We start from the raw sequence: 20,979 nt of genomic DNA on the forward strand, positions 1-20,979 counted from the left end.
TAGGGTTGTCAGGAGATTTTAAAAAGTATCTTCGAAGAGGGGGATATTACGAAGGTCTCGATAAAAGATTGTTGAAAAAAAGCCCTGCATATGGAAAGTATCTAAAGCTAAAATTATCCGTGAGAGGAGAACTTTGGGAAACAATCAAATGACACAGTGAGTAACAACAGGTATTCCTGCAGATAAGGACCTGGAAAAACTTTAACCGAGTATTTGGGTCATAGTGAGGGCAGCGGAGACATTTTTGGGGATAAAGGTACATCCTGGGAGCATAAAAAAACTCTGAGAAGACAGGGGCCTATGAGGCCCATGGGATTGGACAGTCTGATTGGACTACAATGGAACGCAAGATGCTTATTAGAAAATGGCCAAGAGTTGAAAGGATTCATCAAAAACTTAGTATAGAAACCTGGCTTTAACCAACATTAATCTTTTTTTATTAAAGGATATGATAGTATTCACAGGGACAAAGTGGGGGATAATGGAGGAGGGTGTATAGTATTTGTTAAACACGGAATACAGTCGAGTTTTGAAAAAAGGAACACAGCTGGAAGATGTGATAGTTAAAGTTTCGACATCAGAAGGAACTATCAGAATTGTTAACTTTCATAACTCTTGTAAGAGACTTTGAAATATAATGAATGGGTGTTTAGAAGTAATGTATTTTTAATGCTCATAGCTAATAATGGGGTTGTGGTAATTATGACAATTAAATGGTATGTTTATTATGTTTTATTAAAGTTTGACAAGAGTTAACATCAGAGACTCAACCATAGTCCTGAGTTAAGTATCTGATTATGTGGGAGGGGTTAGCTCCTGAGAAATATTAAGAGGAACAACTGTAGGTTAGAAGAACATGATGGACTACAGAAATGGTCTTGCAGTCGTGCTCACTGAAAGTATTGGTGATAACAAAATAGAGAAAATTAATATTAATGAGGCTGTTGACAGTTTAAAGACAACAATTGATAAAGTATGGAACATTATTTATTTTTTAAATGGGGTCTATGAGGCTGCCTTCTCTTTTTTTTTTTAAGATCAATAAATTAAAAGTAATTCAATTAAATTTTGTATAGCCCAAATCACAAATTGTCCTGAGAGTGCTTTACAATCTGTACACATATGACATGCTCTGACCTTTGACCCTCACATCAGAACAGGACCCCCCCCCCCACACACACACACACACACACACCCCACACCCCCAAAAAAGGTAAGAAACCTTCCCTTTTTGTTTCAAAACCTGCAAAATCATACTTAAATTAAAAAAAATTAGGAGAAAAAAAGTACAACATAGTTGCTTTGAGGATGTATAGAGGCTCAACTAGATCATACAACTGATGTATGGCAGCTGACATGTCTTAACAACAATGGGTGTTCCCAGGAAATGTGGCTCTGCACAGCTTAGAAACTTTTGTATTCAACAATTGCACATGTACAATTTCATTTGGTGCCAATGATAAACGTCAATACACATTTAAATGCATGTAAAAGCATGCCAGGGGTGCTTGCTGCTGTCTGACAACTGACTGACGCTGAACACAGACTTGCCACATAGAGGGTCTCGGCCTTGCCGGCAATACATACCGTTGAAGTTTTTGTATCAACTGTGATGAAGTCTTTGAATATTGTTTTTTTCATGTTACTTTTGTGTTGTGCTGCTCATACGGGGGTGGAGACATGTGCAAGCTGGGTGGAACCCTCGCCACGCCTGTTCTGTGACGCAACTGAGCGCAGACATAACGTGAGTCACATGACAGGCCAACCTCTCCGGATGATCTGACACCCATCTAATAACCATGGTAAGCACCTTTCCAAACAAGACTCTTATATGTCGCCGCATGCCTGCTCTAGCTTCCCACTCGCGGTCCATTCCGGTCATTGAAATAGCGCGTGTTAAGTGTATCCTGGCTCCCTTCCCGAAGAAGACCCGTTAGTCTGGGGCCTCAGGTTGGAAAGAGGCTAGCGAGGCTAACCATCTGCAGCTGAACGCCAGCTAGCAGCTAACGTCAGGCGTTTTACTGAAACGTGTTTTATTCATGTTATTCGGAAAACATTCGTCACATCCTCAGAGTCCGTGTTGTGTGTTGGACGAAATGAGCCAGGAAGTGTGACGTTACCTTCTGATATATTCTGGACAATACAGGGGACAGTGTCAAAGCTAGCGCTAGCTGTTGTTAGCGTGCTGTTCCTCTTCCGCTCTGAGTGTCATATTTCACTGAAGCTTGAAGTTGTGGCCTGAGCCCGTTTCACTGAAACAAGTGGTGTCAGCTGGTCCGAAGAAACTGAATAACGGCCGGAGAATATATGCTATACATTATACACATACTACTTTACGAATATGTGTTAGCGAGTATTTCGGTAACGTCTAGTACGTTACATTGAGGGACTTGTAATTTGAGAGGAGAAGTTCACTTATTTTAGGGAGTCAGTGTTTCAGAAAAAGAGGTATTCTATGTTGCACTTGGGGCGGGTAACCGGTGCACAACCGATACGGGGGTGGTGTTGTTACGGTCCTCCTATGGTTATGTTTGGTAATTCAGTCCAGTCCATTGGAGCAAAGTCAACTGCCAAGTAAGTGTCGCAAGCTAGATGCTGCGCTCTAATACACAGGGGCATAGCATGGCCTGACAGCATATAATTAGTGTCCAATGGCAAGCTTGATTGTTCAGCACTGTGTGAAAATAACAAATGTGTTATAAGTTATGTTTCTGTTTTCTTGGTCTTCCAGCCAACCACTCAGCAGTCTCCCCAGGATGAACAGGAGAAGCTTCTTGATGAAGCTGTGCAGGCTGTTAAGGTCCAGTCGTTCCAGATGAAGCGATGCCTGGTAGGGGTATTTTAGTATTTTATAGATACCATTATGGTAATGATCATTGCTTAGACCATTGTTTCTCAGCCCTGTGCCTAGCTGATGAGTTTCCTTATCTTAAGCCATTGATGTCTTTACCTTGCAAATCAATAATCAAGTAATTCAGCTCGCTTTTGCATTTTAGACGGCAGCATTTGTTTTTCCCCCCGAAGAACAAAGAATTTTAAGAGTCTGGATTCTAAAGGTTTACCACTCTAAATCTCTCCTTCAAAACTTAGTTTGAGTGGACTTGGCGTTACAGCCCGACACTACTCACTGACATCCAGAGATTGAAAGGGTGCCCAAGTGGCACTACAAAGGATAATAAAGGAGGGCTCAACTTTATTCAAATGTCATTTGACCCACTGCAAGCAACAACCATATGAGACCAATCAAGCTTGTTTTGATTCCTTCAGAAACGGAAGCACAAGTTACGTCACCGCAAGAGAAGTGGCAAACACTTCCAGCATGCATAGATCAGCCGTGTGTATTGAAACTGTTTCAACAACTTATGGTAACAAAAAGGCAGCAATTCTGTTCACAGGGAAAGACATTTTGAAATTGTGCAGCAAAAAAGAAACAATATCCTTATGTGTAATATCATCATTTACATCAGAAAACAACCTATAAACTACATGCTCAATGCAACACACCCACAAAGCTATGGATTTATGAAAGGTCAGCTACCGCCTACTACTTTGTGTGAGTGAATTTTGGGATTCAGCTGACTGTCCAACATTGGAGGTATAGCTCGTTGTGATTGATATGTATGCTCATAGCTTAATTCTGTTGTGCGGTCTGCAGGACAAGAACAAGCTGATGGATGCTCTGAAGCACGCCTCTAACATGCTGGGGGAGCTGAGGACCTCCATGCTTTCTCCAAAGAGCTACTATGAGCTATGTATCCACCAAGTGCTGCATGTTGCAAATTACAAGGCTATGTATCATACAGCTGATAACTTTGTCTCGAGAGATGGCGTTGTTGTGGAAGTGTCCTGTTTGCACTGCCAGGACATGTGCTGCAGTTTGCACCGTTAGGACCGTTGGCTACAAGGCTCCAGCTCAGGCCTCGCCATGCTGAGACAATTGACACTAATGTAATATGTATCCAATTCTAATAAACCTTTCAGCTATGTAGAAGAGTTCAAGAAATCTTAGGCAGTTCTTGTATGCTTTCTGTCCCAACATTTTTGTAGTTGTGAATTGAGAGTTTATTCAAACCAATATATAAAATCAGTTTTCGAGCTAGTTGTGTTGTGCGTCCTTGACTGACAGAGTGTGCGCCTCTGTTTTTGTCCACAGCTAATCTTACTGGCTGCAGCAAACTGCACAATAGTTTGGGTGCCCAGTTATGGCTGCATGCCCATGGACCTCTCTTGGTTGAGGTGACCTTATGTACCCTAAATCCTCACTCGGTTGTTGTTGTTGTTGTTGTTGTTGTTGCAGACAGACCTAACGGAGCTCAGCAGTCTACTCTGTGCACCTTTCTACTTTTTGAAATTATTGTGTTCATGAATCATGGTGGCTTTGCGCTGGTCCCTAACAGTCTTTTCAGATATGGCCATCTCTGACGAACTCCACTACCTAGAAGTTTATCTGACCGATGAGTTTGCCAAAGGGCGTAAGGTGGCAGATCTCTATGAGCTGGTCCAGTATGCAGGCAACATCATCCCTAGACTGTGAGTATCACTTTTAAAAGTCGATTGTAGCAATACATTCTATGGAAGTGCCATGCTCAAGATGCCATTCAAAAACTGAAATTTATAAACCTGTTGTAAATTCCATTGTGTAAAGTGACACATAAACAACAGCTTGTATTGCAAACTAGTTACATTTCCAAGCAGATGCAAGCAAGTACCCACTTAGTTTTTGTTTTTGTCTCCTAATGTTATTGGAAGCTGTTTAGTTGAGTTCCTTCTGTGAAATGCTGATTAGATTTTAATTTGGGCTTGTATTGTGAAACATTTAAAAGAAGGAAGTGATGCTGAAGGCAGGAGGCATCAGACGCAGCCAGGTCCATATGAGACGTGAAGTCACAAAGACTCTGGGGAGGAAGCAGAGTTAATAATGTGCAATGGAGAGTTGAAATGTATCCATAAACAGAGAGAAAATAGGAGCTCAGTGTATCCTAAAACATCCCCCAGCAGTTTATAAGCCTATAGCGGCATATCTAGGGACTGGACCAGGGCAAACCTGATTCAGCCCTAACTAAGCATTGTTAAAGAGGAAAGTCTTAAGTCTACTCTTAAATGAGTTGACTGTGTCTGTCTCCCGGACTGAAAGTGGAAGCCTGTTCCATAAAAGAGGAGCTTGATAACTAAAGGCTGTGGCTCCCATCCTACTTTTTAATTCAATTCAATTCAGTTTATTTGTATAGCCCAATTTCACAAATTACAAATTTGTCTCGGAGTGCTTTACAATCTGTACACATAGACATCCCTGCCCCAAAACCTCGCATCGGACCAGGAAAAACTCCCAAATAACCCTTCAGGGGGGAAAAAAATGGAAGAAACCTTCAGAAGAGCAACAGAGGAGGATCCCTCTCCAGGATGGACAGGTGCAATAGATGTAATGTGTACAGAAGGACAGATTTAGAGTTAAAATACATTCAATGAATATGACAGTGTATGAATAGTTCATAGTAGGCATATTCCACGATGGAGACCTCCACGATCCATCAGGCAGATGGCGGTGGGGAGGAGGAGTGGGCGGAGTCTCAACAGGATAGTGGCGGAGTCAGTAGCAGGAATTCCACGACCCAGACCTCGATGATCCATCAGGCAGATAGGATATATGTCGTCTCATAGGGTCCAATGACCCTATGAGACGTGAAGTCACAAGGACTCCGAGGAGAAAGCAGAGTTAGTAATGTGTGATTGAGAGATGAAAATTCATCCCTAAGGAGAGAAAAGAGGAGATAGGTGCTCAGTGCATCCTAAAACGTCCCCCGGCTGGACCAGGGCAAACCTGATTCAGCCCTAACTATAAGCTCTGTCAAAGAGGAAAGTCTTAAGACTTTTAAGACTCTAGGAACCACAAGTAGCCCCGCTTTTAGTGAGCGTAGCTTTCTAGTGGTGCAATATGGTACTACAAGCTCTTCAAGATATGATGGAGCATCACCAATCAAGGCTTTGATGATAGGATGTTCTTTTACTAATTTGTACATGATTAACTTCAATACATATTTTTTAAATCATTACAAATGTAAAAGCTTTTAAATACCGACATACATTGCCATCTGTATTTCTAATCATACAATGTTTTACTTTCTGTACAAGGACATGAAATGAAAACCATGAGCTATAAGTGCTGATTCTACACTTTTTTTTCTTCATAATCGGTTCCATCAGTTCTTCTTCTACCAGCACTGATGGGTTCTGCTTCCACATTAGCTAGCTAGGTTATTTGAGATTAAGCAACCGAACAGGGGCGGTCCTCGGTCCACCTCCTAGGAGACTGTGGTGCAGTTTCTTTGACGTAAAGGCAACCGAGCATACAAATACAGAAAACCGATCGTGAATCTGTTCAGGCAGCGATCCTATTGATCCGTCATGTTTTTAAAAGGTATCGGTTGTGAGCTCAAGTGCTGATATGTTATTGGCCGATAAGTAAAATAATTGTATTATTGTTCAGAACCAATGATGGGATTTTGACAAGTATAGACTTCTGCTGTGGAGGAGAGGTGCCACTGCAAACTCTGCTCTGGATGTGGATTTCTGCATTTCTCTCCTTCTTAGCTCTCCGACCAGATCTTAAGGGCATGTCGTGTGGCACGCACACACACACACACACACACCCCAGAGAGATTGAAATGGAGTTGATGTTATATAGATGATTCTTGTCATCCATCACAAAACTAAAGTGTGTCAGACAGTAGAGCATGTAATCCAACACCTGTTAAACAAGCAGAACAGGATCTTCAAGAAATGACGCGTCTTCAACCGCTCTGACAGCTATCAGCTCACTGGCCCCTCTTCATCAACAGCCGTTCTCTTTCACACGACGTGGTGCTTAATGCTAAATACAAATGGACAGTTAGCAGCACTAACTGTAGGAAACAATTGAGCCTAATTATCTCTGTATCTGGAAGCGCTGTTGGACAGTTTATTGTAAACGGTTGAGTCCAAAAGCTAAACATGAATTAGTCGAACAGCATGTAAAGTTGTTCCTGTGGTTTTTCTAGCACACACATTTGTCAATTTAAGGAGATAAGGTCTTGCGTTAAATACTCAACAGTATTCATTATTCTCGGGATGGGAGAAGCTCTACAAACACTGATTACATTTAGAAAACTAGAATGGGCACTCGGTAGAGCGCATACCTTCGCATATCACAAGATTGGGCATTGAATTATGAACATTTTGGCATTAGTTGCATGCCAATTGGATAAAACATGCGATTCGGTTTAATACTTTTTGTGTTATGCGAGTAACACGCATACAAATAAATACACGGCGTTCAAAACATAACCTTCCGCATTTTCAATGCAAAGGTAATGATCTCAATCTAGAACATCCTAGCCAAGTTGATAGCATAAAAAGCTCACATGAAAGAACAAACAGTATTATTACAAAACAAACTTTACAAAAAAAGCAAAAAGGTCAAATATAACCCTTTACGACTTTTTACATAAAAGAAACGAACCAAAAACACATTACATAAACAAATGAAATGGCAGTGTTACGTTCATATTTGGTTTTATAAATTTGCTAAACGTTAAAAAAAATATGTCTACACTTTTTCATTATGGGATATCGAGTGTATTGTCAAATTCATCCATTTGTGAAGGGAGTCCTTCTGAAGCCTGCCATAGTTGTCAGGCTTCACACAGACTTTTGTTGTGTTGGAGTTTACACTTTAAAGTATTGACAAATATGAACTTTTCACCATCGATTCTCCTTGCTTTCCCCCTTGTATCCCCAGCTACCTGCTGATCACAGTGGGTGTAGTGTACGTTCGCTCCTTCCCCCAGTCCCGGAAGGACATTCTGAAGGACCTGGTCGAGATGTGTCGCGGTGTCCAGCACCCACTCAGGGGACTCTTCCTCAGAAACTACCTGTTGCAGTGCACCCGCAACATACTGCCAGATGATGGAGAGCAGCCAGAGTAAGTTGAGCCCTTTTTGTCTTTGTGTTTCTAATCCGCTGCACTTTCCCAAAACATGCTTTGCTGAGATACGACTATCAGAATTCACTCTGAAGTTACTGTCCATCTGGTCAGACGTGAGTATGAAAAGGGAGCGAGGTCACAGCAACTTGTGGATAGATGGGGAACGACGAGAATAATGGTTTCACTAAAATCCCAAAACACCTGTTTGTGAAAATGTATTGAGTGAAAAATATTTCACAAAATTTCTGAGCTATCGAGGGTATACGATAATACCGTCAGTCCATTCCCCTCAAGGTACTCTAGTACCGGGTTTCTTGTTCTGATAAGGGCGCATTGACTGAACCTAACTCTAAGTTTAGCACATTCATCAACTCTCTGATCCACATTTCATGTTTCCATGTGTTGTACCTGATGGCCTTGTTGTACGGCTACAACAGCGCCAGTTTACACTGGAGGAAATAAAGTTTTTATCCAACCTCATCGAATACTAAAGTTCATATATACATTTGGAACATGATCTTGGCTACATTACAATACATTTGAGAACTTGATAGCGTATAGTAAAAAGCATATAGTTGACAGAAGCAAATTATGGACATTTTGAAGTATTATAATCCAAATAATTAATAAAAGGAAAGAGATTACTTGAAATACAATTTATTTTGCAAAAAGAATAACATTCATAATTTTCTAAGTTTCAAACGTAGCTCAACCATGTCATATGATGTACTAATTTACAGTTTTAAAAGGACTATTATAGGTAACACAACAGAAAATTGCAGAATTCAAGTCAAAGAAACTACCAATTCAGTTTATTTTGTAAAGCCCAATATCACAAATTACACATTTGCCTCAAAGGGCTTTACAATCTGTACACATACGGCATCCCTGTCCCAGGACCTCGCATCGGAACAGGAAAAACTCCCCAAAATAGAAAAAAACCTTTCTCAGGGAAAAAAGTGAATAAACCTTCAGGAGAGCAACAGAGGAGGATCCCTCTCCCCGGATGGACGGATGCAATAGATGTAATGTGTACAGAAGGAATCATTACAGAGTTACAACGCATTCAATCAGTATGACAGAGTGTATGAATAGTTGGTCGTAGGAATGGATCACAAATCCAGACCTCCATGATCCATCAGGCAGATGGAGGTAGAGAGGAGGAGTGGAGCGGGGAATGGCATCAGACCCAGCCAGGTCCAATGAACCCTATGAGACATGAAGTCACAAGGACTCCGGGGAGGAAGCAGAGTTAATAATGTGCAATGGAGAGATGAAAATTCATTCAAGGTTCTTGGAGAGGAAGGGGAGGTTAGAGATCGGTCTGTAGTTAGCCAACACCTCTGGATCCAGAGTGGGCTTCTTCAGGAGAGGTTTAATTACAGCTACTTTGAAGGAATGGGGTACATGGCCTGTTAGCAAAGACACAATGATAATATCTAATAGAGAGGTTGCAATTAAAGGCAAAACGTCTTTAAGCAGCCTCGTCGGGATGGAGTCTGTCAAAGTAACAATTTGATCACAATTGATCGCATTGATACGAAGTCCAGGATGGTATGTGCACATGATCGAGAAGGTACAAAATGTACACTCATGACACTTTCTAATGATAGCAGTATCTCCAATGTTTATCATGATTAACGTGCCGTAAGCTTTCATCAGTATCAAAATAAGATGGTGAGATAAATAAATATTATATATTAAATATAAACACCAAAAGAGCCACTAGATGGCAGGCGGGTTCTTTACAACCGCCGAGTTTAGGTGGTCCAACTTTTAGGATCAGTAGATGGCGGACAGGGGTACTGAAATAGGAACAAAGCAATGTACCACTGTGGACAAGGGCACCGGCCAAACTTATATTAGCCACTTAAAATAGTAGAGCAGAACAGTAGGGATAGCTTTCACTTTCCCGTTGGAATGTATTCATTGTCATATTGTAAAGCCCTCAGAGGCAATTTTGTAATTTGAGATATTGGGCGATACAAAATAAACTGAATTGAATTGAAAATTGTCTGTTTTTCAACCATACCTGTAGTTTAGATGCCTTGTTTGGCACACATGCGTGCCACAATGTATACAATACTTTGTCTATTTGATGCGCTTCCCTTTTCTAACCTTGTTGCATTTACTCTACAGGGGAACAGAGGAGATGACCGGTGATATCAATGACTCAATCGACTTTGTCCTCCTAAACTTTGCGGAAATGAACAAGTTATGGGTTAGAATGCAGCATCAGGGTCACAGCCGAGACCGGGAGAAGAGAGAAAAGGAACGACAAGAACTTAGGATTCTGGTGGGAACCAACCTAGTTCGCCTCAGCCAGCTGGAGGGTGTCAACGTGGATAAATACAAACAGGTATGTCCATTTACAATAAGATTTATTTTTCGACTGGTAGTAATTTCAGTTTATAGTGATTTTATTCATCACATTTGTTTGTCTTTAAACAAAGGAATAATTACATAAACTCTAGTCTATGCCCAAATATAGGAAATAAATGAAATGCAGCAGAATAAGACATGTTTAAAGAAGACCACACAGAAGTATGAACTGGAGCTGGGAAAAGAGTGAGGCTTGCTGGGGGCATGTCACGTTAGCATAATAAATACTAACTTAGTAGCTAATGCTAGCTTTTGTAAGGTACATCTGTAATTAACATTGAAAACTGTTAACTGTTTTAATTGGGATGCTAATTTTGGCTAGCATAAAACAAGCCATGTACAGGGAGTGGAGAGGGCTATACCTGCTCATTAGTGCTATAACATTACATAGTTAAAGTAATTAGTTGTAATCAATTTAGCTCAATCAGTATATTTGTCATGTGAAATCATACACAATTGGTGTGCATTTATGTGTGTTAACAAACTGCAAGCCCCTTATAGTGCTAACTGGCACCTCTCTGTATGCACAGTACAAGTAATAGTCAGTATACATTTAGAAAAAGTACACTTGCACTTAAAATTACATTACATTACATTACATGTCATTTAGCAGACGCTTTTATCCAAAGCGACTTACAATAAGTGCATTCAACCCTAGAGACAAACTAAAGAACAACAAGAATAAGGAAACAACATTTCTCAACATAGTCGAACACAAAAGTAAGTAAGTAAGTGCTATATCTATGTGCTAAAGTGCTAATCTGTGTGTTAATCCAGATATAGTAGTCGGAAAAGGGTGTGTTTTCAGTCTCCGGAGATGTAGAGATGTCCTGTGTCTCCTGGTCACAGGGGGGGGCGGCTCCACCACTGAGGAGCCAGGGACAGCAAGTCTGATTTGGATTAGAGTGATTAGCTTGAAGGAGGTAGTCGATTGACTTGTGATAGATATTGCAGTTACTAATTGCATTTTTATTTTATGAAACACATTTGTCATAAATTAATTTGAAATATTTTTAAATGTGTGTATATTTTGTTGCCTTCCTTGTGAAACTAAAAGTTAAATGCTGTCCTACTCCTGACCTATCTTTACATGCTGGGTTTAGTGCATTGACTTGACAGCAGCCAGAATCTTAACTTCTTTCATGGTGCAATGTATACAATGAAGGTCAATTATCTCCATCTTATAACAATCTGCTGGTGTAAATTGGTTACTGTCTGACTTAAACTGCCGTATTGGAACACAAAGCAGTGTGGCAGCACACCAAATGGCTTCTTCCAGGATTAGTTTGCTTGATTTCCCAGAATCTACAGAAATAGCTACAACGATTCTGATGGTTGATTCTTTTCCCTCTTCAGTGTTTTATTTGCAACATTTGACACGTTTATCATCATTTAACATTTAACAATGTGTCACTCCCCCCCCCCCCCCCCCCCAAAACAGATTGTTCTTTCTGGAGTGCTTGAACAGGTTGTGAACTGCAGAGACCCGTTGGCTCAGGAGTATCTAATGGAGTGTATCATTCAGGTAGAAAAACATTTATTTCTATTAGTGCTGTGAAAAATAACACGTTAACTCAGTTAATTAAATTACAGGTTTAACTAGTTTTTTACGCATTTAACGCATGCGCAGAATGAGCTTCCAATCCGTCTGTTGTTGGTCGTCTCGAACCAGCAGCATGTCATTCTCTCTCTCCGTGTCGCGTTAACACGACTCCGATCTCCGTCTCGCGCGCCGCAGAGCTCGGGTGCCGGCGTGTGCGCGCACATCGGGACGAAAAAAAGTCACTTGCACACCCCCCCCCGTCAACAACTCTTCTCGGAGCTCTTGCTTGTCTTGAGAGCCCTGTAAATGTATATATGTGATTAATCATGATTAATCCACAGAAACCTGTGATTAACCTGATTAAAAATTTTAATCGTTTCACAGCCCTAATTTCTATATATACGCACATACAATGCACTGTCTCTGTTAAAACAAAGTTTAAGTAAAGCTCTTAACTAAATTCGTCTTGTCTTATAAGGTTTTCCCAGATGAGTTCCACCTTCAGACCCTTAACCCTTTCCTCCGTTCCTGTGCTGAGCTCCATCAGCATGTCAATGTCAAGAACATCATCATTGCCCTCATTGACAGGTACACTTTAAGTTGATAAGATAAGTTGTAGTTTTTTCCTACAGGAAAAAAGGACAAAACCCTCTGCAACATTTTTTCATGTGACGAGGATTGATGTATGGAATAATAAAGTGATCGTGCATTTAATTAACAACTCGAACAGTAGATTTAAAGGAAAGTTACTCCTTTTTAAAGAAGAATGAGCAAAACTACCTTTGTGGTTCATGTGTGTGGGAATGCATTTAGGTTTTCTCATTTCTGTCTTGTTTTTCAGACTCGCTCTCTTTGCTCATCGAGAAGACGGCCCTGGCATTCCAGCTGAGATTAAACTGTTTGACATCTTCTCTCAGCAAGTGGCCACTGTCATTCAAGTAGGTTAAATCAAGTGTACCCAGTCTGCCAGGCAATATAATCAGTCTGTACTCGTCATGTTTAAGTCTTGTCCCAGTCCCATTCATGCGGGACTTATTTGAATGACATGGGCCGACTCGTCATTTTCATCACGAGTACATTTCTGTATTTACTTCCCTTCCTTTACTTCGATTCCATGCTTCATTTTTGTGGGAATGTCAAAGCAGTGATCTTCCTAGATTAGACCTTGTATCATTGCCACACCACTTCTTACATGGCTTATCTATATGAATCTAATGCAGTCATTTCATTCAGAATCGGCTTTATTGGCGAGGTGTGTCTGAACACAAGTCATGTGACTATTATATTTCTAGTGTACTCTCTCGGTTCCCAGAACAATATACCCACGGACCATTATGTGGATTCACAACTCAAAGACAGAATTGTTTTTGTTGGTTTTCTGAAACAGAAGTTACTCAATCATCATTAAACGTCAGTCAGATAGTTAATTCTATCTTGATAGCTTTCATGATAGGCTAACTTTACAAACTGCTTCTCTATTCAGGATTATTTTTTTAAAGAACACGAACAGGAGATGACTGATTTAAAAACTCATTTCTCATGAAAATTTTTTTTTTAATGTATAAATGCACCGCTGGTGAATTTTTACAAAATGCTGTATAGATGGAACAAATAATGGATCAGTGAAAAACAAGCAAAATAAAAAGGGGACATACTGTAAGTCATCTTATATTTCATGTCCACCTTTTTATTTTACCAGCAGCTATCATCTTAAACAGTGGTACATTGAAGTATATGTGAAGTATGCACATTATTTTATTTAAAATATGTGGCATATGCATGTTTTTTGTGTGTACAAATCTGGTCTTAATAGCTCATTTATGATTCATGTGTACATGTCATAAATGGTATTTGTTACATGACATACGCTTACCAAAGTTCCATATATGCTTTCTTAATAAGTAATTGAGCAGCCCAACAAGATTGTGTAGTACTTTGTGTTTGACTGATATTACCACCACCTTCTGCCTCCACCATTGGGCACCAGTTCAGTTCTATAATGGAGAGTTTCTTTGGGGCCAGGATGGTTATGAAGCATTAAAGCATGATGAGTGTCACATAGCTTCAGGGATCTGTTGATGTTCTGTGTGAAGTCAACTAGTCAGCAGCAGTACACATTGAACAAATTAATGAAAAAACATTGAATATGGTTAGTGAGACGATTTATTTTTTAAGTGTAGATTTGATTTTCAAGATGTTGGATGAACCAAAAACTTCTGCTCCAACAGGAAAAAGATAAACTAAATTCCTCCATAAATTAGAAGAAGACATCCAATTCTAAGTCTACTTAAATAACTTTCTTTCATTTCAACTGTTACAGAATCCAGCAAAGCTGTCTTATCCCTCCCAAACTACTGGGACTTTACACTTGAAGTAAACGTTGGATTGACCGCGCTGACGTTTTCTTTCTGTGATTCCTCCTCCAGTCTCGCCAGGACATGCCATCAGAGGACGTGGTCTCTCTTCAGGTCTCTCTCATTAACTTAGCAATGAAATGCTACCCAGACCGTGTTGACTATGTAGACAAAGTCCTGGAGAGTACTGTGGATATATTCAACAAGCTCAACTTGGAACAGTAAGTTGTGTGTGTGCTCTCTCTCTCACTCTCTCACTCACTCACTCACACAAATATCTATAATGATGTATTTTTCTTTCCCTCCCCCAGCATAGCGACCAGCAGCGCGGTGTCAAAGGAGCTTACCCGACTGTTGAAGATCCCAGTGGATACCTACAACAACATCCTGACTGTGCTGCAGCTCAAGCACTTCCCACCGCTCTTCGAGTACTTTGACTACGAGTCGCGCAAGAGCATGAGCTGCTATGTGCTGACCAACACGTTGGAGTACAACACCACCATTCTGGCACAGGAACAGGTCAGATTCTTAACTACCTCTCAGCAGAAATACATTAATCGTTGGTTTGTGACATGATGGCCAGTCATGAAAGTCAGACATGCAACACCACCCTGACCCCTAAACCCTCCACAAAGAAAAAGGTCCAAGGTGTTTCTACATGTGACTCCAGTAGATGCTGGGAACTCTAGTTGTAAAAATATGCGAGGAATCCGCAGCAGTTCATCTCAACATGTGACCAACCAGCAGAACTTCCAAGTAACCCTGTTACTGCAGGATATTTGACTAGTCTCTGACTTAGTATCTCATCAGACTGGGTCTTGACAGAGTGGTTCATCAGCCAAAAGCAGGATGGAAATCCGTGGAAAAGTACATAAAATCCCAACTCTCTCGCTCCCTGGTTTCTCTAGGTGGACTCCATCTTGAACTTAGTAGCCACACTAATACAGGACCAGCCAGACCAACCAGCTGACGATCCTGACCCTGAGGATTTTGCTGAGGAGCAGAGCCTCGTGGGTCGTTTCATCCATCTGCTTCACTCTGAAGATCCGGATCAGCAATATCTTGTGGGTCCTTTTCTCAACATTAAATGAGCATGCCAAATAATAAGCTTCATGTATTCCTGCTGTACCATACATCTGCAGACAATTTTGAAATCAATCTGAAGTGTTTCCTTTTTTAAATGTGTTACCCATCGTGGCCAATTCAGACTTGATGGTCTGTAATTTAGGGCTTCATACTTTATACCTTTTTAGGAATCGACTGAAGTAACCCAGTACCAAGTAGTATCCAAACTTCTCCAGTCAAACGATCCTTTTTGTGACCAGATAGAGAAACTTAAAAGCACTTAAAACATGTTTCTGTAACTTTCTCAACCCAAACTGACTTTTCTTGATTGACACCTTTGCTGTTGTTAAAGTTTACTCTCTGATTTGTGGTCAGATTCTGAACACAGCCCGGAAACATTTTGGGGCAGGTGGGAACCTCCGGATTCGCTACACACTCCCTCCCCTGGTGTTCGCTGCTTACCAACTGGCCTTCAGATACAAGGAAAACTCTTCATTGGTGCGCAAAGATACTATTTCACTCGTCAAAACTGCTGCAAGTCTGTTTTTCTTTATGTTTTATTTTTAATTTGCCCAAATTTGTCTCACCAGGATGACAAGTGGGAAAAGAAGTGTCAGAAGATCTTCTCCTTTGCCCACCAAACCATCAGTGCTCTCATCAAGGCTGAGCTTGCTGAGCTGCCTCTTCGACTCTTCCTGCAGGGGGCGCTGGCTGCAGGCGAGATCGGCTTTGAGAACCACGAGACTGTAGCTTATGAGTTCATGTCACAGGTACGATGTTTAAAGTCAGGCCTTTGAATCTCTCGAGCGTTCAGGCTACATCGTGTAGTTCTTGGCATAGTTTCCTTTTTCATATATTTTAGTGTAGTGTGCACATCTTTTCTTTTAAATCCAAAAAATAAAAAGAATTGATCACAGAAAAGTAGCACTGACCTACTTGAGTGCAGTAATATAACAAATTGGGCAACTAACCAAGACCAAAAAGCAATGACACAAACTCCAGAGTGATGAATATTGTAAACGTTAAACCTTGTGCCATCTCTTTCACATCTTTTGTCTCATTGGCTTTCTTCTCTCCCTCCCCAGGCCTTCTCTCTATATGAGGATGAGATCAGTGACTCTAAAGCCCAGCTGGCAGCCATCACACTGATCATCGGTACCTTTGAGCGAATGCGATGTTTCAGCGAGGAAAACCACGAGCCGCTGAGGACTCAGTGTGCGCTGGCTGCCTCCAAGCTGCTGAAGAAGCCTGACCAGTGCCGCGCTGTCAGCATCTGTGCTCATCTCTTTTGGTCGGGCCGCAGCGCTGACAAAAGTGGTAATGAGGTGTGTGGGAATTATATCTGGAAACATCTTTTTATCCGAGAAGGAAACCAAATGTGCCAGTATGCTCACTGTCACATTGTTCATTTTTAGATTCATGATGGCAAGCGGGTGATGGAGTGTTTAAAGAAAGCCCTGAAGATTGCCAACCAGTGTATGGACCCATCGCTGCAAGTCCAGCTCTTCATTGAAATCCTCAACAGATACATCTGCTTCTATGAGAGGGAAAATGATGCGGTAGGACACCATAAATGTTCCTACCTTTTGTGTTTGCATGCACCAGGTACTCTGCAGTAAGCCGTCTTCTGAAATGTCATGTAAATGAGTAACCTGGTCCCTGTATTGGTGACTTCTCCTGGCTAGAGCTGAAAGGACATGTGTACATGACTGGTTTTTACATAGTTTTTTTTACAGGCAGTCATGTGCAGGAAAAAAAGCTATCAAACAGGGAAAGCATCGCAGTGGCAGTGACTATTCCACGTAGACGTACATCCTTGTGTTAAATATAATTAAGTTTAGGGCGAGAGCAAAACTACAATTGGCATCAATCAGAGTCCATGCTGGTGCAGCTCTATAAATCAGAGAGTAATTGATTCGGGTGGGTGACAGGTTGATGCTTTAGGTCACACGGATGCAGATGAAGTCGAAGCCAATCACCATTGTGCAGTGTATCCACGTATGCTAGCTTGCATTAACTTATTTTGTTGGCGCATTGCTATGTTTTGACTGTTACTGCCACACAGTATCAGCAGAACTGAGACCTTGTCAGCAGGAATGTCTAGGTTGATACCATCAAAGCAGGGAAACTCATCGGCTTCTTTACACAGCCTCTAAAAGTCTAAATATGGTCATTTTCAGGGTTTGACTTATTGTAACATTCAGTTTTGTTATTCAAATCGGCATGGGCACATAAATCTTCGAACATTAACATCATTAACCTTCACAACACGATGACTGTTGCTGCCATGTAATATGAATGCAGTAGATGTCCCACTCCAAACAGGAAGTTTGATACTTTCCCTCATCCTCCGCCCCTCCAGGTGACTGTGCAGGTATTAAACCAACTTATCCAGAAGATCAGGGAAGATCTTCCTAACCTGGAGGCAAGTGAGGAAACTGAGCAGATCAACAAACACTTCAACAACACACTGGAGCATCTTCGCCTGCAGAGAGAATCCCCCGAGTCCGAGAGCCCTGCCTATGAGGGCCTGGTCCTTTAAAGCCGTTGCGGGTTGGAAGGAAGTCCATCCTTGGATGTTTCACTATATTATAAATATACCACCGCACACACAATATCCCATCATGTAGGCCAGAGATTTTAAATAAATGTCAAGAGCTCAAAGAATTCACCCTTTCATTTTATTATTATAATTATTATTAATGTTTATGCATCAGTTCTTCTTCACGGTCCCTCACTAGCGGAACTGTATTCTGCAACAGGTTGGGGATGTCACATTTTAAGAAGCATGTGCCAGCAGCACTGCACTAAGTTTCAGTGTTCACTTGTGGCAAGTCATGTGACATTCATATTTCTTAATGAATTCTGGCTTGGCTAATTTGTCTTGAACCTATATGATTTTATTGTCACATTAGACTTACTACCTGACCTAGGTGTATCGCCTCACTTGTTCACATATTTCCATATGGAGAAGTGAATGTATTAGTGAGTTTATAACGGCTATAGAATCTAGTAGTGGTGTTCCAGCTGTATTGCGAGCTAGCTTCCACCCCTTAATAATCATCTGTAACTGCTGTTCTTTAGGATGGCTTTGTTGCAAGTTGTAGAGAGGTTAGGACCAACCGAACTGAAGACCAGACTAACTGAAGCATGAGCAAACTTTGGCCCTACAGGAAACAATGTTGTTCCCCTCAGAAATGGGTGGCTTCTTTTGAACAGAGCGTCTTTTCATTTGATCTCTCAATGCAGTTAATGAGAATTTAGCATGATCATTAATTACTCTGCTATGCCAACTGGGCTGCAAATAAATTACAAATTATTAACAAATAGAATCTCAAGTTGTCATATTTAATAAAAAATCCAATTTGTCTCTCCATCCCACTATGGGCTCTACAGTTGATGTATTAGTTTTATTCTAGACTTCTCTCCCATTCAGAACTGCAGCATGTGTTTGCATGGTGTTCAGTTTACTCTCTGTGGACAGACCAACTGCAATGTGACTCATGATCAATGAAATCCTATTGCTTGGTGACTATTGTTTTGGATTAATCTGTGGTTGGGGGAGGGGGGGTGGCAGTGATTCCTCAGGATTGTATGCTAGTTGATGAGATGCACCAATGATGTACATGTTTGCTGCAGCAACTGTCAGTGTGCTGATTTCTCTTACTTTGCTATTATTGTTAACAAATTTATTTCCCCTTTTTAAATCTGTGTAAACCTACTTGTAAATCAAATAAAGATTAAATAGCAATTATCATTGTCATTTGCTGAAATAAAATGAATATTAACAATACATATTTTCATTTAGCTAATTTTACACAGATCTGCGCTCACACACTTGACACGTGGCCTATCATATAAGTCAGAGTAATATTTCATCCTGTGTCAGAGGCATGTCTACCAAATAAAGAAAAGTGAACACCTACAACCCACTGTTGGGCTTGGTCACACAGAATACAAAATATAAATAGATGGATAAAATGAACGTTGAGGTCTATATCAGTGTTGCTATAGTTGGTATCGGGGCTCTGTAGAGCACCATGCACTGCATTAGGCCATGCCTTACTGACACAAATTACAAACTTGCCTCAGAGGGCTTTACAATCTGCACAAATACGACATCCCTGTCACAGGACCTCACATCGGATCAGGAAGAACTCCCCCCTCACTAAATGTGTGTGGTTCCTAAAGTTCTAAAAAGTAGATTGGGAGCCAGAGCCTTCAGTTATCAAGTTCCTCTTTTATGGAACCTGCTTCCACTTTCAGTCCGGGTGGCAGATATATATACAGTGCATCCGGAAAGTATTCAGAGCGCTTCACTTTTTCCACATTTTGTTATGTTACAGCCTTATTCCAAAATGGATTAAATTCATTATTTTCCTCAACATTCTACACACAACCCATAATGACAAAGTGAAAACTGTTTTTTGCAAATTTTTGCAAATCTGTTAAAAATTAAGAACGAAAACATAACATGTACATAAGTATGCACAGCCTTTGCCATGACGCTCAAAATTTAGCTCAGGTGCATCCTGTTTCCACTAATCATCCTTGAGATGTTTGATTGGAGTCCACCTGTGCTAAATTCAGTTGATTGGACATGATTGAGAAAGGCACACACCTGTCTATATAAGGTATCACAGTTGACAGTGCATATCAGAGCATAAACCAAGCCATGAAGTTCAAGGAATTATCTATAGACCGCCGAGACAGAATTGTATCGAGGCACAGATCTGGCGAAGGGTACAGAAAGATTTCTGCAGCATTGAAAGTCCCAATGAGCACAGTGGCCTCCATCATCCGGAAATGGAAGAAGTTTGGAACCACCAGGACTCTTCCTAGAGTTGGCCGCCCAGCCAGACTGAGCGATCGGGGGAGAAGGGCCTTAGTCAGGGAGGTGACCAGGAACCCGATGGTCACTCTGACAGAGCTCCAGCGTTGTTCTATGAAGAGATGAGAACCTTCCAGAAGGACAACCATCTCTGCCGCACTCCACAAATCAGGCCTGTTTGGTAGAGTGGCCAGACGGAAGCCACTCCTCAGTAAAAAGCACATGACAGCCCGCCTAGAGTTTGCAAAAAAGCACCTGAAGGACTCTCAGACCATGAGAAACTAAATTCTCTGGTCTGATGAAACAAAGATTGAACTCTTTGGCCTGAATGCCAAGCGTCATGTCTGGAGGGAACCAGGCACTGCTCATCACCTGGCCAATACCATCCCTACAGTGAAGCATGGTGGTGGCAGCATCATGCTGTGGGGATGTTTTTCAGCGTGAGGAACTGGGAGACTAGTCAGGATTGAGGGAAAGATGAATGCAGCAATGTACAGAGACATCCTGGATGAAAACATGCTCCAAAGCGCTCTGGACCTCAGACTGGGGCGACGGCTCATCTTCCAACGGGACACCGACCCGAAGCACACAGCCAAGATAACAAAGGAGTGGCTTCGGGACAACTCTGTGAATGTCCTTGAGTGGCCCAGCCAGAGCCCTGACTTGAACCCGATTGAACATCTCTGGAGAGATCTGAAAATGGCTGTGCACCGACGCTCCCCATCCAACCTGATGGAACTTGAGAGGTTCTGCAAAGAAGAATGGGAGAAACTGCCCAGAAATAGGTATGCCACGCTTGTGGAATCACACCCAAGAAGACTTGAGGCTGTAATTGCTGCCAAAG

General features: G+C 41.3%; 1 protein-coding gene across 1 annotated transcript; it reads left to right on the forward strand.

The window, feature by feature from the left end:
- Nucleotides 1-1,700: 1,700 nt before the first annotated feature.
- On the forward strand, nucleotides 1,701-19,097 carry vps35 (VPS35 retromer complex component). The gene is made up of 17 exons (XM_056412105.1): nucleotides 1,701-1,802; nucleotides 2,732-2,830; nucleotides 3,656-3,752; nucleotides 4,407-4,530; nucleotides 7,775-7,957; nucleotides 10,100-10,319; nucleotides 11,784-11,867; nucleotides 12,364-12,473; nucleotides 12,727-12,823; nucleotides 14,312-14,460; nucleotides 14,551-14,758; nucleotides 15,148-15,303; nucleotides 15,680-15,802; nucleotides 15,895-16,074; nucleotides 16,390-16,629; nucleotides 16,720-16,863; nucleotides 17,667-19,097. The coding sequence occupies exons 1-17, from the start codon at nucleotides 1,800-1,802 to the stop codon at nucleotides 17,844-17,846; spliced, it is 2,397 nt and encodes a 798-aa protein (XP_056268080.1). The 5' UTR covers nucleotides 1,701-1,799; the 3' UTR covers nucleotides 17,847-19,097.
- Nucleotides 19,098-20,979: the final 1,882 nt, after the last annotated feature.

This window comes from Pseudoliparis swirei, chromosome 4 (assembly GCF_029220125.1).
Source record: "Pseudoliparis swirei isolate HS2019 ecotype Mariana Trench chromosome 4, NWPU_hadal_v1, whole genome shotgun sequence".
NCBI lineage: Eukaryota > Metazoa > Chordata > Actinopteri > Perciformes > Liparidae > Pseudoliparis > Pseudoliparis swirei.